This window comes from Macaca mulatta, chromosome 5 (genome assembly GCF_049350105.2).
Source record: "Macaca mulatta isolate MMU2019108-1 chromosome 5, T2T-MMU8v2.0, whole genome shotgun sequence".
Lineage (NCBI taxonomy): Eukaryota > Metazoa > Chordata > Mammalia > Primates > Cercopithecidae > Macaca > Macaca mulatta.
Window position 1 is genome coordinate 97,800,444 of NC_133410.1, and position 16,862 is coordinate 97,817,305.

Consider the following 16,862-nt stretch of genomic DNA (forward strand, 5'->3'; position numbering starts at 1 on the left):
TGGCCTCGAACTGCTGAGCTCAGACAATCCACCTGCCTCAGCCTCCCAAAGTGCTGGGATTGCAGGTGTGAGCCACCATGCCTGGCCTGCAAAAAAATGTTAATTTGCTTCACTATAGTAACAATTTTACTATTTATGTGTATCCCATTACATTTTGTAGCCCTCAAATATATACAATAAGCTGGTGAGGTGGCTCACGCCTATAATCCCAGCACTTTGGGAGGCAGAGGTGGGAGGATCACCTGAGGTCAGGAGTTCAAGACCAGCCTGGCCAACATGGTGAAACCTTGTCTCTATAAAAATACAAAAATTATCCAGGCATAGTGGTAGGCGCCTGTAATTCCAGCCACTCAGGAGGGTGAGGCAGAAGAATTGCTTGAACCTGGGAGGCAGAGGTTGTAGTGAGCTGAGATTGTGCCACTACACTCCAGCCTGGGCCACAGGGCGAGACTCCATCTCAAACAAACAAACAAAAAAAACACAATAAAACTCATTTTTAAAACAATTTGCTTTCCTTGTATTCCTCAGAAGAGTATTGGGCAACTCTGCAAGAATCCACTTTCAGCAAACTGGTCCAGATGTTTAAAACAGCTGTCGTATGCCAGTTGGATTACTGGGATGAAAGTGCTGAGGAGAATGGTAATGTTCAAGCTCTCCTAGAAATGTTGAAGAAGCTGCACAGGGTAAGAGTTCCTTTAGAAACCTCTGTGTTTTTATCTAGCAGTAAAAATTCCCTTGCTTTCAGCTGGCTTGAATCTTAAGCAGACTCCTGTGAGACATATGAAGTTTATATTGCTATTTTTTTAAATGTTGTTTTTTGTAAAACCTATTTAGAATTGAAAGAAAAATAATAAAATAAACATTAGTGTCCTTACTACCCATGTTAAAAAAAATACAACATTTCCAGTACTTTAGAAATACCTGTGTACTTTAGAAATACCTGTGTACCCCTCATGGATTGCAACCCCTCCATCTCGCAGAGATAGTCATGATCCTGGATTTTGGGATAATCATTCTCTTGCTCTTACTGTATTTATAGACACTATGATGTTTAATTTTGGTATTTTCAAAATTTATGTCAATGGAATACATGCTTCTTACGCTCAGTGTTGTTTTATAGATTCATCCAGATTAATGCTTATGGCTGTATTTCATTCATTTTCACTCTGCAGTATAGTTCATTGTATGAATATACCATACTTTGCTTATCCATTCCAATATTGACAAATGTGTATGCTATTTGCAATTCTTGTGGGTTTTTTTTTTTTTTTTTTTTTTGGTCTTGTTGGGAGTTCCTCTGTGAGAAAACATTGCTGCTATAATACATTTTTGCTCATATCTCTTGGTGTTATTGTGTCAAGAGTAGGTTCTGGTTTTCATACCTAGTTCTAGAATTGATAAGCTATGGATATGTGTGTGTTGCTCTTTCCTGGTAGTGACAAACTCTTCTAAAGCAGTTGGACCAATTTAAATTCTCTCCAGGAGATGATGAGAATTCCCGTTGCTCCATTTTGAAAATATTTTTGATACAAAATGATACCAAATTATGATTTTAATTGTATTTCCCTGGTTCAGATGCGCTAGAGCATATTTTCATGTTTATAATTGCAGTATTTGTTTCCTCTTCTGTGAAATGCCTGTCCTTGACTTTTGTTCATTTAAATGATGTTTGACTTTTTCTTACTGATTATAGAGTTCTTTTATTTTGGATACTACTCCTTTGTCAATGGTATGTGTTGCAAATATGGTATAAACTCACATTCTTAATTTTATTGTAGATAAATTTGTCAATCCATTTCTTTTTACTCCTTGTGTCTTGTTTTAAACTTCTTTTCTCCCGTAAAGGATTTCGATTTGTTCGAGACAGGTTCTCCCTCTGTCATCCAGGCTGGAATGCAGTGGCTTAATCTCAGCTCACTGCAACCTCTGCCTCCCAGGCTCCTGTGATCCTCCCACTTCAGCCTCCAAAGTAGCTTGGACTACATGTGCAAGCCACCATGCCTTGCTAATTTTTGTATTTTTTGTAGAGATGGGGTTTCACCATGTAGCCCAGGCTGGTCTCGAACTCCTGAGCTCAAATGATTCACCCACCTCAGTCTCCCAAAGTCCTGGTATTACAGGTAAGATCCACTGTGCCTGGCCAATATTTGACTTTTTCTTACTGCTTATAAGAATTATATTTTGGATACTACTTCTTTGTCAGTGATATGTGTTGCAAATGGTGTATCCCAGTTATAGTTTGTCTTTTGCTTTTATGGTGTTTTTTGGCAAACTCACATTCTTAATTTTAATGTAGATAAATTTGTCCGTCCATTTCTTTATATAATTTTACTCCTTGTGTCTTGTTTTAAGCTTTTTTTCTCCCGTAAAGGTTTTAAATTATTACCCTAAATCGGGGTTGGCAGCTTTTTTCTGGAAAGGACCAGATAGTAAATATTTTAGGCTTCTTGCAGCATGTGGTTTCTGTCACAACTGCAGCTACTCAGCTCTTCAGGAGTAGCATGAAAGCAGCCACAGGCAATACAAAAATGAATGGTCATGGCTATGTTACCAGTGAGACTATAAAAATAACAGAGGGCTAGATTAGGTCTTCAAAACTGCCCTAGGTAGTCTTCTAAGAGGACAATAGCCAAGGCCAGAGGAAGAGTATAAATGATATATACCATATGTCTAATATTTAAAAGGTTAAAAACCTGTCTAACAAACTGTTAATAAAATACACTGTCCTCCTTCTTTGACAAATAAACCTTCATAATGACAGGGGAGGCCAGGTTTGAATTTAGAAATCTCAGTCTTCTTAAAATTCTACATTGAAAAGTGGTGGCTTGCTGGGTTTGATGGCTCATGCCTGTAATCCCAGCACTTTGGGAGGCTGAGGCAGGCAGATCACAAGGTTAGGAGTTCGAGACCAGCCTGACCAACATAGTGAAACCCCGTCTCTACAAAAAATACAAAAATTAGCCAGGTGTGGTGGGCGCTCCTGTAATCCCAGCTGCTTGGGAGGCTGAGGCAGGAGAGTCGCTTGAATCCAGGAGGCAGAGGTTGTAGCGAGCCAAGATTGTGCCACTGCACTCCAGCCTGGGTGACAGAGCAAGACTCCATCTCAGAAAAAAAAAAGAAAAAAAGAAAAGAGAAGAGAAGTGGTAGCTTAAATGCAGCCCTCTGCTCTTCTTTTCTTCTTGGTTTTGTCCCACACCAGAAGGCGTGTCACATGCCCATATGTGGACACCTCAGCCCATATGTCTGAGTTCTCTCCCACCTCCCACCATAGACCCTCCTTAGCCAACCCTGAGGCTGGAGGGTCTCAGTTGTGACATAGTTCACTCTCTAGAGACCAAGCAAGTGGAGAGGCCTGTGCCAGAAGCAGGCCTGGAACGATTTGAACGTGGAATCCCAGGTCCTGGGTATATGTAGCCCAATCTAGAAGGGGATGTGTGGGCTGAAAATAGACAGGTCCCCCTGGCCCTGCAGACCCCTTATTCTGGGGGAAGAGGCTTGGCTGGAGGAGAGCCACTGCAAGAACCATGGTCCTAGGGCAGAGGACACTCTTGTCCAGGTCTAAAGGAAATACTGACTTTAGCTTTGCATTTCACAATTTACTGTTTAATGCAATTAGAAACTTATTGTAAATTTATTTTTATTATTTTTAATATGAAAAAGTTACCCTAGCACCACTTATTGAAATGCTGCCTTTTCTCCATTGATAGGCAATACAAACTGTTGTGCATCAAGTTTCCATGTGTGGGTTTCACTTTTGGGTCCTTTTGTACCATGAGTCCACTATACCATGGGTCCTTTTGTATGGCTGTACATTAATTGTTCATATCTAGTAAGAGAAGTACCCTAGCTTTGTTTCTGAAGTGAGTCTTGAATATTTTTGGCATATAAATTTTGCTAAAAATTTACCATATATATTTCTAAATTGCCTTGTCAGGTTATATATGGAGACACACACACACAGAGTCTTATTGAGAATTTGATTGGAATTACATGCAATCTATATTTAATTATTTATATTTCTGTGTTTCACTATATTGACATCTTTACTATTGTGAATCTTCATAGCATCTACCTCTCCACTTATTGGTTGTCTTTCAGTAAAGTTTTGTTATTTTACTATTAAAGTCTGTTTAGTCAAATATATCCCAAGACATTTGCGTTTGTTACACTATTATAGTATCTTAAAATTATATTATCTGTTGTTGGTGTATAGGAATGCATTGATTTTTGAATATTAATTTTTTTTTTTTTTTTTTTTTGAGACAGAGTTGCCCTCTGTTGGCCAGACTGGAGTTCAGTGGTGTGATCTCTGTTCACTGCAACCTCCACCTCCCGGGTTCAAGTGCTTCTCCTCCCTCAGCCTCCCAATTAGCTGGGATTACAGGCACGCATCACCATGCCTGGCTAATTTTTGTATTTTTAGTTTCACCATGTTGGCCAGGCTGGTCTCGAACACCTGGCCTAAAGTGATCTGCCTGGCTCTGCCTCCCAAAGTGCTGGGATTACAGGTGTGAGCCACTGTACCTGGCCTGAGTATTGATTCTTATATTCAGCAAATTTGCCAAATTCTCAAATTTGCCAAAATTTTGAATTTTTTATAATGTTTTCTTTTTCCAGTCCATATACATTTTATTATTTTCCTTTGTCTTGCTCTAGCTAGGGCTTCTAATATGATGTTAAATAGAGGTGGGGTAAAAGTGGGTACTTCTTTGTGATTTTAAAGGAAATTTTTTTTTTTTTTTTTTTTTTTTTTTTTGAGACAGAGTCTCGCTATGTCGCCCAGTGGACTATTCTTAGTTTCCAAAGGAAATGCTTTTAGTATCATTTACTTATAGGGGTTTGTTGTTGTTGTTGTTGTTGTTGTTGTTTGAGTCGGAATCTCACTCTGTGCCCAGGCTGGAGTGCAGTGGTGCAGTCATGGCTCACTGCAGCCTTGACTCAGGCGATTCTCCCACCTCAGCCTCCTGAGTAACTGGGACTACAGGCATGCACCACCATGCCCAGCTAATTTTTTCATTTTTGGAGAGACAGGGCCTAACTATGTTGCTCAGGCTGGTCTTGAGCTCCTGGCCTCAAGTGATTCTCCTGCTTAGGCCTTGGTCTCCCGAAGTGCAGGGATTACCCGGGTGAGCCACCACACCAGCCCTATAGGCTTTTTTCTCTTTTTTTTCTTGAGACAGAAAAAAAAAGAGCCTGTTGCTCAGGCTGGAGTGCAGTGGCACGATTTTGGCTTACTGCACCCTCTGCCTCCTGGGTTCAAGCTATCGTTGTGCCTCAGCTTCCTGAGTAGCCAGGAATATAGGCACATACTACCCCGCTCGGCTAATTTTTGAGTTTTTAGTAGAGATGGGGTTTCGCCATGTTGCCCAGGCTGGTCTCCAACTCCTGACCTCAAGTGATTTTCCCACCTTGGCCTCCCAAGGTGCTGGGATTACAGGCATGAGCCACTGTGCCTGGCCTTCTATTAGGTTTTTGAAAATAACCTTTGTAGGTTAAGGGTATTTCCCTCCTTTTAGAAATTGTTCCACATTTCAAATCTAATTGAATATTGACTCTCTTCTTTGAAATTCCAGTTATTGATATGTTAGACTTTCTCAGTCTATTTGGCATGTCCCTTAAGCTTTCTGTCATATTTTCCGTCTCATTGTCTCTCTGTACCCCATTCTGGATGGTATTTCTTCAGCCCTGTCTTCCAGTTCATGAATTCCTTTTTCAGTGATTTTGGTTGCTGTTAATACTACCTTTTAAGTTTTTATCTCAAGTATTAATGTTTTCCATTTCTAGATACTCGAATTTGTTCTTTAAATTATAAATAATTTGCTCATTATTTATAATTTCTTTGTTCTTTTCACACTTTCCTTTTATTTATCTGAATATATATGCCTTATAACTCAGGTATCTGAAGTCTTTGCAGGTCAGTTTCTGCTGAATCTTCCTCCTGGTGTCTTTATCCTCATGTATTTTGTGATTTGTGTATGTGTGAGAGCTGTCCGTTTCCTTGGAACTTTATCTTTTGGAATTACCTGAGGACTGGCTTTCTTCACAGAGAATTTTCTTCTGCCAGGCTCCTGGAGATACCACCAGTTTGGTAGTACTTTACATTTTTGGCTTGAAGCTTTTTAGAATTTGGTGGTAAGGTTGAGGGAGAGCTCTTTTGTAATTATAGATCCTATAGGGGACAATTTTTCCCCAACTCAGCACCATTTGAACTTGGAACAGTTTGCCTTGTGGTCCTGGGGTCAAGGTGGAGTTGGAGTGATTGATATGGCAGTGGGGGAAAGAGCTTATTCATTTCTAGTTCATCCTTACCTGATGGTTTAACCCTTTTGGGTCTCAGACTTGTGGGGATAACTTCTCCTATGGACTCCCTAATTTGAACAGTCTGGGCTTTGCCTCCTTTCCCCAAAGCCCCAACCATTGAAAATTGAAGTTTACGTTCACCAGGTTGGGCAGATGCTCTCAAGGCAAATGCCACTTTCATTTGGTTTTTGACCTGTTTATTCCATCTACCTAAAAAATCAGTAATGCCTTTAAACATATTTGTTACAGCTTTTCCTGTATTTCTAGGTGTTTTCAGTGGATCAGGGTACCTAATATATCATACTGTTGAAGAAAAAAACTGCCATATTATTGAAAAGCAATGGCTATTTTCAACAGTTTTAAATTTTTTATTTTACAAAAGGGAAAGGTTAATGACAAATAATTTGTGTTTTGAAAAAATAAGAAATTTATTGAAGAGCTCTGGGAAGGTATATTCTAACAAGCTTTTGCTACTTACAAAGAGAATCACAAGAAATACTGAAGCAGCAACAAAAGAAATCTTCAGGGGATCCTGCTTTGTCCTTTGACCCTATAGATAACATCAGAATATTTGATATTTGTCAGGCTCCGCACCTCAGCAGGAGGCCACCAGGAACCATGAAGATGAAGCACCCATTTTCTCTGTGACTCTGGATATCTTGAGGCTAATAATGATAATGCAAGGCCAAGATCATCAGATCCAGAGAGCCATAGTTACAGGGTGAAACAGTCTCACCAGGCTTTGGGTGGTAGTACTGGGGGGCCTGGAATATTTGAGGTCTGGACGAGAGTCAATAAGAACATTCTAGACACATGGTTTCAGTGCATATAGCCAAGATGAGTTTTTAGAAGACCACCTAAGAGTAATTTATTTCAGGATAACGCCCATCCAAGTCAAATACTAACAGTCACTAATGCCCGAAGTGTCTAGTGTCATTATTATTCATTGTCTTCACGACATGCCAGGGTGTTCATGTGTCTGTCATAATAGTCATAATAACCCTGATCATATCATATGGGATGGAGGGTTGGAAAATTTCCTCTCAGTAGGGGAATGTTCCACAAATGCCTCAGCAGAGTGAATGTCTATAAGGTGGTATATTATTAAGTCCTGAAGACTAAGACCTGAAGAACTGGACCCCAGAGTACTTTGGGATATTGCGTTGTTTTTTTTTTCTTTGGATTAAAAGTTCTTTAAAATTTTTCTATGAATTAAAAATAACTAGAAGTTTATCATTATATCATCAATCTCTACTATTAAATCTTAGATATTTATGTTCATGAAAATTTGGGACTTTGGCAATGGAGGAATTGGATAGAATTTTATTCTGGTCATTATAAGAGTGTTTCATTTATAATTTAATTTGATAATCTAATTAACAGCTATTAAGCAAAATTGTCTTTAAATATAAAACTTTTTCACAAGTCATATTTTATTTAAGGTAAACCAGATGAAATGTCAACTACCTGAAAGTATTTTCCAAGTAGACGAACTCTTGTACCGTCTCAATTTTTTTGTAGAAGTATGCAGAAGGTGCTTGTGGAAAATGACTGTGGTAGGTATAGCATGTTTAAAGGGGGAAATTGATAATCAGTGAGTTAATATAGGCATTTCTTGTCCTCTGCAAAATTGCACAATAGAAATAGCAGGGCTTGTGGGAAACATTAAGACTCCTCAAAATCTATGCAATTTTGTAGTCAGAGTTCCAGCGGAAAAATGATTGACACCTTGGGAGATGACTATGGGAATATGAAAAATGCACAAAAAGGAAAGGGTAGAAATCTATCTACACTGTAATTGGAGAAGAACTAGTGGAGCTCTGATACCCTTAAAGTGGTCATAGAAGGCAGTGAGACTCATTAGGAGTCAAGAGCCAAGACCTGTGGGTAGAGTGTCTTGGATGTAAGCACTCCTTTTTTATTTTCTGAAAATACAGTTGAAGGGCTCCTACTGCCAAGGTAGCAGCTGGCCCGAAGTCTCTCTTTCTTTCTCTGAAGGTTATAATTCTCCTAGCACATCAACTCTTGCCCAGCAAAATTCATATGTGAGCTAACCAGCTACCCATGTTATATCATTCTCTGTTTACCAAATGCAACTGAGCTTATTCACATGGCAGAAACTCAGGTTTCAGCAGAACAGAATCTTTGGGAAAGCATCCAAAGATTATAATTAATTGCTAAATTAAATGGGCACTAAACATTCTCTATATACCTTTCATTGATACATGTAAAACACATTTTCTACTACTAGTACTGTGGACCAGTAATTTGGATTGCTTTTGTTGGAAGTACTGAGACCTTATACCATCAGGGATGTAAGGCTATGAGGTAAAGTGTAAGGTTTCTCTGTCCTTTAACTTATCAGAATTGTTGTCATTTCCATTTTTAGGACACTTCAGAAAATGCAGGATGCTGGGTCATATTTAGTCACTTTCCATTTATCTTTAATCATCTGTCGAAAATTAAACTACTACATACAGACACACTTTTAAAAATAGAGGTATGTATGCCTATTTGTCTTCATTAGCATAAATCACATGCTAAGTGCCTTCTTAATCATGCAATATTTTGGGGGTGATAAGAGAACCACCTACCAGTGAAACCAATGGTTGTGGCATTCAAGGAGCGTACACTCTAATGAAGAAGGCAAGGCAGACTGTCATAATTTGGATCATCTTCACCTTAAGACAAATTAGGGCCTTGGTAGCAAGGGATGGAGCTTGGTCAACTGGCCTAGTTATTGGATTTTTACCTGAAGTTGGCAGTGGCAGCCTGTAGTCTTCTGAATAGTACTCAAAGAGGTATAACAGACTTGGGCTTGACTAGCACCTGTGTAAGGAGGCACAATCTAATGAAAAGATATGGTAGCAGGAATAGAGGTGGCCGAGGATTCCTGAAATTAGGAGCCCAATAAATGGCTACTACTCTGTGATAGTGCCATAATAGAGGTTTGTACAGATTCCCCCTTTTCTATATATGGTACTGTTACTAACTGAGGTGGTTATGTTTGTAGATATATCCAGCAAAGTGTATGGATATTATCAAACGTTAACAAAATATTTTACCACCAAAGTAGTAAAAGCGGGCAATTGAAAATTCCCAAGGAATTGTATGAGATAATCCCTGCCTCATTGCAATTTTATAAGGATTAAATTTGTTAATACAGGTAAAGCATTTAAAACTGCCTCACACAAAGTACCCAAAGGGTTGGGTATTATTATCACTTTTACATATGCAGACATATGTTATATGTATGTATAACATTCAAATATATGTCCTTAAAGCAGATAGTTTAATATAATGCATTTACCATAATAAAAATGGGAAATTGATTTATGAGTTCTGAGTATGACGATAATGAAATATTTAACAAAGGGAAATCAAAGAAAAAAAGATAAAAGAACTTTGTTTTGCTTCAACTCTGACAACCTATTCTCTCCTGATTTTAAACAAGGTTCCAGAGATAATTTCATAGAAGTAATATTTGACTACTCCTTTTTCTGCTAAAAGCATAGACTTTTTTTTTTTTTTTTTTGAGAGCGTCTCCCTCTGCCGCCCAGGCTGGAGTGCAGTGGCATGATCTCGGCTCACTGCAACCTCCACTTCCTGGGTTCAAGCGATTTTCCTGCCTCAGCCTCCCAAGTACCTGGGATTACAGGCACCTGCCACCACACCCAGCTAATGTTTGTATTTTTTGTAGAGACAGGGTTTCACCATGTTAGCCAGGCTGGTCTCGAACTCCTGACCTCAAGTGATCCGCCCACCTCAGCCTCCCAAAGTGCTGACATTACAGGTGTGAGCCACTGCACCCGGCCCCGAACCATAGACTTCGGTGACCTAAAATTGCCATTTGGTTTCTGAATGGACATTCTGTCTGTCTGTCCATCTTTCCCTCTCTCTTTCCCCGCTTGTCTCTCTCCGATTAACTTCTTAGGTAAATTCTCCCTTAAAATCTCTTGTCTAGGTTTTTTTTCTTGGAATAGGCTCTTTGGTGACATCTCTCACACCTGGACTTTTTTCCTGCAGCCTTTTTGCTTTCTAAGCATCTGAACTTCTCTTCTGAATGAGAAAGCATCATGTTGCAGTGCACTGTTTCAATGGATACCAATACGTCTCTCAGCTTGTTAATAAGTAGCTTTGGTATCTTAAGCATTAGTAATTGTGTGTATAGGAGAAAGTGGTCTGATAAAACCTGCAGTTGGTAACTTACTTGCTCATCCAGGTTGGCTCCACAAAGGCTTTGATTCTTCAGGTCCCTATATGTTATCATTTATCTTCAGTGGTGCATATAAGGTTCTTTTCATAAAGGTGACCTGCACTTATAAGCAGAACCAGTTTATTCTGCTTTCCAAATTTTTACTTAGAGAGGGCCAATGGTAAAATAAAGTGTAATATTTCTGTTTCTGTTTTCCTAGGGTAAAAAACATAAAGCTTATCTTATGGCGGCAGCAATTGAGGAAGAAAGAGAGTCTGAATTCGCTTTGATGCCCACGTTTGATCTAACAGTCAGAAGGAATCACTTGATTGAGGATGTTTTGAATCAGCTAAGTCAATTTGAGAATGAAGACCTGAGGAAAGAGTTATGGGTAAAGTGTGATTCTCACTTAATGTTTTTGCTGCTGAGAAAAGAAAAACATTAAAAAAAAAGTAACAAAGGGTTTCATAGGAAGTTACCTTCCTTTGCCACAGAGGTTGTTTATTTTAGGGTTCCTCTGATTCCCTAGTTGCCTTTGAGTTTTGGGTGATAGCTGTGGGCACTCATTGAGTATGTTTGGGCTAAGAACAGCAGGCAAAGTGGTTGTTCTCCCCACACCCTGCTCAGATGGATAGTTCAGTGTTGGCCCTAAGAGGTACAGTCCCTTCTGAGGTCTGGCCTAGCCTGGCTAGCACCACCCTTGAAGGGTTTCAATGAGATGGTTAGCATAGAGGAGAATTAAGGGGTTGTTTTTCTTCTTATGCAATAACCTAAATTGGCACAGGCATGGTGACTCACATCTGTAATCCCAGCACTTTGGGAGGCTGAAGCAGGTGGATCACATGAGGTCAGGAGTTCAAGACCAGCTTGGTCAACATGGTGAAACCCTGTCTCTACTAAAAATACAAATATTAACTGTGTGTAGTGGTGGGCATCTGTAATCCCAGCTACTCGGGAGGGTGAGACATGAGAATCACTTGAACCCAGGAAGCAGAGGTTGCAGTGAGCCAAGATCATGCCACTGCACTCTGGCCTGGATGACAGAGCGAGACTCTGTCTCAAAAAAAAAACCCGAAAATAATAATAACCTAAATTGCTTTGTAGAAAAGAGAACTTTCTCTTAAAATCCTACAGTTATTTTGGGGTATAATTGCAGATTTGACCATGTTCGGAAGATCTTTTAACTGATTTTTTCTTTAATTACCATATAATTTGTCTTATTAGTAAATATTTGATACCGAATCATAATGACCAGTAGATCTTTTGAGTGCTGTCCTTGTGGCAAGAACTGTTGTAAGTGCTTTGTACCTAATTTTTTAACCCTTTCAACAACACTGCGTGGCAGATTCTGTTTTTCCCTCATTTTACAGATGGGGAAACTGAGGTACAGAACTATTAGGTAACTTATCCAAGAGTAACCCAACTGATAGGCATCAGAGCCAGGATTTGGGCCCAGCCATTAGGCACTAGACTTTCTGCTTAATCAAGACAGATAAAGATTGACCTGATAATATTAGTAAATGGAGTATTTTTGATTGGGGACCCTACTTTATCACTTCTACTCAGATTAAAGAAAGATTGACTTTACTAAGTCTCAAGATACCAATGTAAAAGCATATTGCACCCGGACACAGTGGCTCATGCCTGTAATCCTAGCACTTGAGGAGACCGAGGTAGGCAGATCACCTGAGGTCAGGAGTTCGAAACAAACCTGACCAGCATGGTGAAACCACATCTCTACTAAAAATACAAAAATTAGTTGGGTGTGGTGGCAGGTGCCTGTAATCCCAGCTCCTTGGGAGGCTGAGGCGTGAGAATCACTTGAACCCGGGAGGTGGAGGTTGCAGTGAGCCAAGATTGCATCACTGTACTCCAGCCTGGGCAACAGAGCAAGATTCTGTCTCAAGGAAAAAATATATATATATTGCAGTTTAAAGTTGGCATTTCCATGTATTTTTGCACACAGATAATTGTATAACTCTAATGAACTCGTTATGTGATTCTATCCTTTGCCAGTTAGTCCACTCGATTATTTGAGTTCCACTTTTATATATCGTTCATCCAGTTTTTAAATGCGGGTGCAGCATTTGCCATCTGCAGGCTCTGTGTGAGGTATTTTACATGTATGACCCCTGTAATCTTTCTGATAATCATGTGGGAAAACAGGCTTTATGAGATCAGGCAGCTTGTCCTTAGTAAGAAGAGGGGAAAGGGTTTGACACTTGGTCTTGCTACAGAGATTTTTAATATTTCACCAAGAGGAATGGAAGAGGCATGCATCTAAATAAAGAAACTGGTAAGAGGAGCTTTCTGGAGATGCTAGTAGAACATCTGGGTAGAAATGTTGAACAGGTCTTTGGAAGTGACTGTCAATCAGGAGAGAAAATATACTGAATCTGAAGGTTAAATATCTACGAGTGGTAAACAAAGTTTACAGAGAAAATGAGCCTCCAGGGAAAGAACAGAGAAAGGACAGAAGTGTTAGGATAGAATTGTTTGCAATTCTGGTTCTAGAAGTTAAACTAGCAGGAAAAAGAAGAGAGAAATAAAACCATGAAGAGTGCTTCATAAGCGAAAGCAAGGGAGAAGAGTCTGTCAAGAAAAAGGACATGATCAGAAGTGGAAAATGAGTTAACGAAATCAAGGAGATGAGATATGAGAAAAAGTCCTTGGAGCTTGGCGATTTACAGTTCTTGGTCTTCTTGGAGAGACCCATTTAAGTGGAGAAGTGGGTTTGGAAGTTGGCATATATCTCTGAAGTTTGGCAAGAGTAGAAGGAGCCCATGTTGTCTGTATTGGAGACAATATGTTGGGATTTTTTTTTTCCTTTTAAGGTTAAGGGGGACCTTAACATTTTTGTAAATGGAAGTGAAAGATTCCAAGAAAAGGCAGGAATGGAGGGGTAACTGAAGGAGCAAAGATGGGTTATGATAGCATCCTCTTGGGAGGGATTGGTGTCAGCAGTGGGGGTGCAGCCTCAGGGAGCAGACAGCCACTTCAGCAAACACCTTATGTGTGCTCTGGTTTTTTGAACATCCTGAATTTTTTTTTGTTTATTTGTTTATTTATTTATGAGACAGAGTCTCACTCTGTTGCCCAGGCTAGAGGGCAGTGGTGTGACGTCGGCTCACGGCAACCTTCGTCTCCCGGGTTCAAGTCAGTCTCGTGCTTCAGCCTTCTGAGTAGCTGCAGGTATACATCACTACACCCAGCTAATTTTTGTATTTTTAGTAGAGACAGGGTTTCACCATGTTGGCCAGACTGGTCACGAACTCCTGACCTCACGTGATCCGCCCATCTTGGCCTCCCAAAGTGCTGGGATTACAGGTGTGAGCCACCACACCCGGCCGATTTTTATGATTTCTTTCTGTTTATTTTTATTATATATACTTGGATCTGATGACTATAATAGTGATGCCAGTTGAGGTCAGTTTAGTGGTAAAAACTTTAGGCTCTGGGGTTTGACCGACATAGGATTAAATTTAGGCTGTAGGCCAGGTGTGGCGGCTCATGGTTGTAATCTCAGCACTTCAGGAGGCCGAGGTGGGTGGATCACTTGAGGTCAGGAGTTTAAGAGCAGCCTGGCCAACACAGTGAAACCCTGTCTCTACTTAAAATACAAAAAAATTAGCCAAGCGTGGTGGTGCATATCTGTAATCCCAGCTACTCTGGGGACTGAGGAAGGAGAATCACTTAAAACCGGGAGGCGGAGGTTGCAGTGAGCCGAGATCAGACCATTGCACTCCAGCCTAGATAACAGAGTGAGACTCCATCTCAAAAAAAAAAAAAAAAAAAAAAAAAAAAAATAGGCTGCACCACCTAGCTGTTGTATAAACTTAGAAAAGTTATTTAAATTCTTGAGGCCGCATTATCTTATAGAATTAATGTAGAGCTTAAATATGACAATATATAAGTAGGATACTTACTCAGTGCCTACCAAATACTTGGGTCTACAATTAATGTTAACTATTTACTGTTATTAAATGAGACTTCATGTATAGCAAAATGGAGCCCTGGAAGTGATGTATTATTTGCTGTGTTTCCTCAGGTTTCATTTAGTGGAGAAATTGGGTATGACCTTGTAGGAGTTAAGAGAGAGTTCTTCTACTGTCTGTTTGAAGAGATGATCCAGCCAGAATATGGGATGTTCATGTATCCTGAAGGGGCTTCCTGCATGTGGTTTCCTGTCAGGGTAAGTTCCCTTTTCTTCGCTTACGAAACATAGAAAATTAGTTTGTCTAGACTGTTTCGTGTTAGGTGAGGAGTTGTGGATATAATTGTGGAGATAATCTATAATTCTAATAAGGTGATTATTTTTTTAAAATGGAGTTTCCTTTTCCTGGGTTCCCATATCTGTCCACATAGAACTCAAGCAATGTGTTTTTTTGATCATTTATATAATGCATGGATTAAAAAGGAACCCTTTTTTTTTTAGGTAGTCATTCTTTGTGTCAGTTCTGTTTTCCCAGTGAATTTGAAGACAAAGGCTGTGGAAAGAAATTGTGAAAACTAGTTTATAAGGATTACTGAACCTAATGTATTTTTATTGCTGGTATGCTTTTAGGAACCAAAACTGTGGCAGAGATTTATTTAGTTGTTTGTTTCTTTTGTTTTGCTTTGTTTTTGAGACAATCTCACTCTGTCACCCAGGCTGGAGTACAGTGCCATGATCTTAGCTCACTGCAACCTCCACCTCCCAGGCTCAATCCATTCCCGCCTCAGCCCAGCGGGATTACAGTAACTGGGATTACAGGCTCCCACCACCATACCTGGGTAGTTTTTGTGTTTTTTAGTAGAGACAGGGTTTCACCAATTTGGCCAGGCTGGTCTGAAACTCTTGACCTCAGGTTGTCTGCCCACCTTGACCTCCCAAAGGGCTGGGATTACAAGCATGAGAGTGGCAGGGATTTAAATTGACTCAATGACCAAATATTAGGTTGGTGCAAAAGTAATTGCAGGTTTTGCCTTTACTTTTAATGGCAAAAACTGCAATTACTTTTGCACCAACCTAATATAAGCCCTAAACATTCTTATCTCAGGCTTTAAATTTTTTAATTTGAGATTTGATTTTATGAAAGAGGAACAAAGATTTATTTAATATAAATATTTCATTGTACTGGTAAAAACTCATAATACTTTAAGATTTTTTTTTTTGCTTTTCAGCCTAAATTTGAGAAGAAAAGGTATTTCTTCTTTGGGCTTCTATGTGGACTTTCCCTGTTCAATTGCAATGTTGCCAACCTCCCTTTCCCACTGGCACTGTTTAAGAAACTTTTGGACCAGATGCCATCATTGGAAGACTTGAAAGAACTCAGTCCTGATTTGGGAAAGTAAGTAAACATAGTTCCTGAGGAAGGACTCTATCTAACATATATTTAGGCAAATATTTAAGTATACATGCTTCATAATATTTTCATGTTCAACAGCAGCATTAGGTACTTCAGACCAGTTTTAACTTTGACAAGAATTGTTGGATGATAATTTCATTTTCTAAAATTAGGAAATGTTGATTATTCCCTTAACTAGTCTTCAATGTTTGCATTAATATTTCAACTTTTTCTGTGTAGGAATAGTCATGCACAGAGCACAGGTTACATACACCTTGGTGCAAAATCTACTAGTGATGTTTATGTTAAATGTTGTTTCATGTCATCACCTTTAAAATGGAAACTTATCTCTAAGTTAAAAGACAAGCCACCACCTCACCAAAAAATGGCAACAGTAGGAGGGTTTTAATATCCTTGCTGTGTAAAGCATTCCTACACATCCATAAGAAGTATTCACAAAGTATCCAAGAAGGCAACCTGGGAAAGAAGCAATAGAAATGCTCCTCAATAAAAATGTCTTCAATCTCACCAGTGCTCATAGAATGCCTATTAAAGTAAGAGGCTAATTTATACTTCAGGTTGACGGTGGTTTGAAGTGTTGATGCTGTATAGTATTAGCAAGGGCTTGAAAACTTTCATTTTAATTTCAGGTGTTATTAGTGGAAATACAGATTGGTACTCCTTTTCAGAGAACAGTGTGGCAGGACTTAGCAAAATCAAAACATGTTTGCCTTTTCAACCCAACAATTCTACTTCTAGACATTTAACTTTCGGAAATACATAACCAGGCAAGGATCAGTGTACAGTAATATGCATTATATTTATAGTTCATAATATAAAGACTCCCTAAATGTCCTTCACTAAGGGAATGATATATTTTTGGTATACTTATGCAATGGAATACTACAGGGATTTTTATTTTTATTTTTTTAGAGTAAGAACAGGCTAGGTATGATGGCTCATCCCTGTAACCCCAGCACTGCGGGGAGGCCAAGGCAAGTGGATTGCTTGAGCCCAGGAGTTTGAGACCAGCCTGGCCG

At 39.4% G+C, this 16,862-nt stretch overlaps 1 protein-coding gene across 1 annotated transcript in view; it reads left to right on the forward strand.

The window, feature by feature from the left end:
* Window positions 1–16,862, forward strand: part of HERC5 (HECT and RLD domain containing E3 ubiquitin protein ligase 5) — a 50,463-nt gene that overhangs the window by 22,539 nt on the left and 11,062 nt on the right. The window contains exons 13-18 of the mRNA XM_015138772.3: window positions 529–683; window positions 7,743–7,856; window positions 8,690–8,800; window positions 10,716–10,886; window positions 14,544–14,687; window positions 15,659–15,825. Of these exons, the coding sequence (XP_014994258.2) occupies window positions 529–683; window positions 7,743–7,856; window positions 8,690–8,800; window positions 10,716–10,886; window positions 14,544–14,687; window positions 15,659–15,825 (862 nt within the window). The remainder of the gene's footprint in view (window positions 1–528; window positions 684–7,742; window positions 7,857–8,689; window positions 8,801–10,715; window positions 10,887–14,543; window positions 14,688–15,658; window positions 15,826–16,862) is intronic.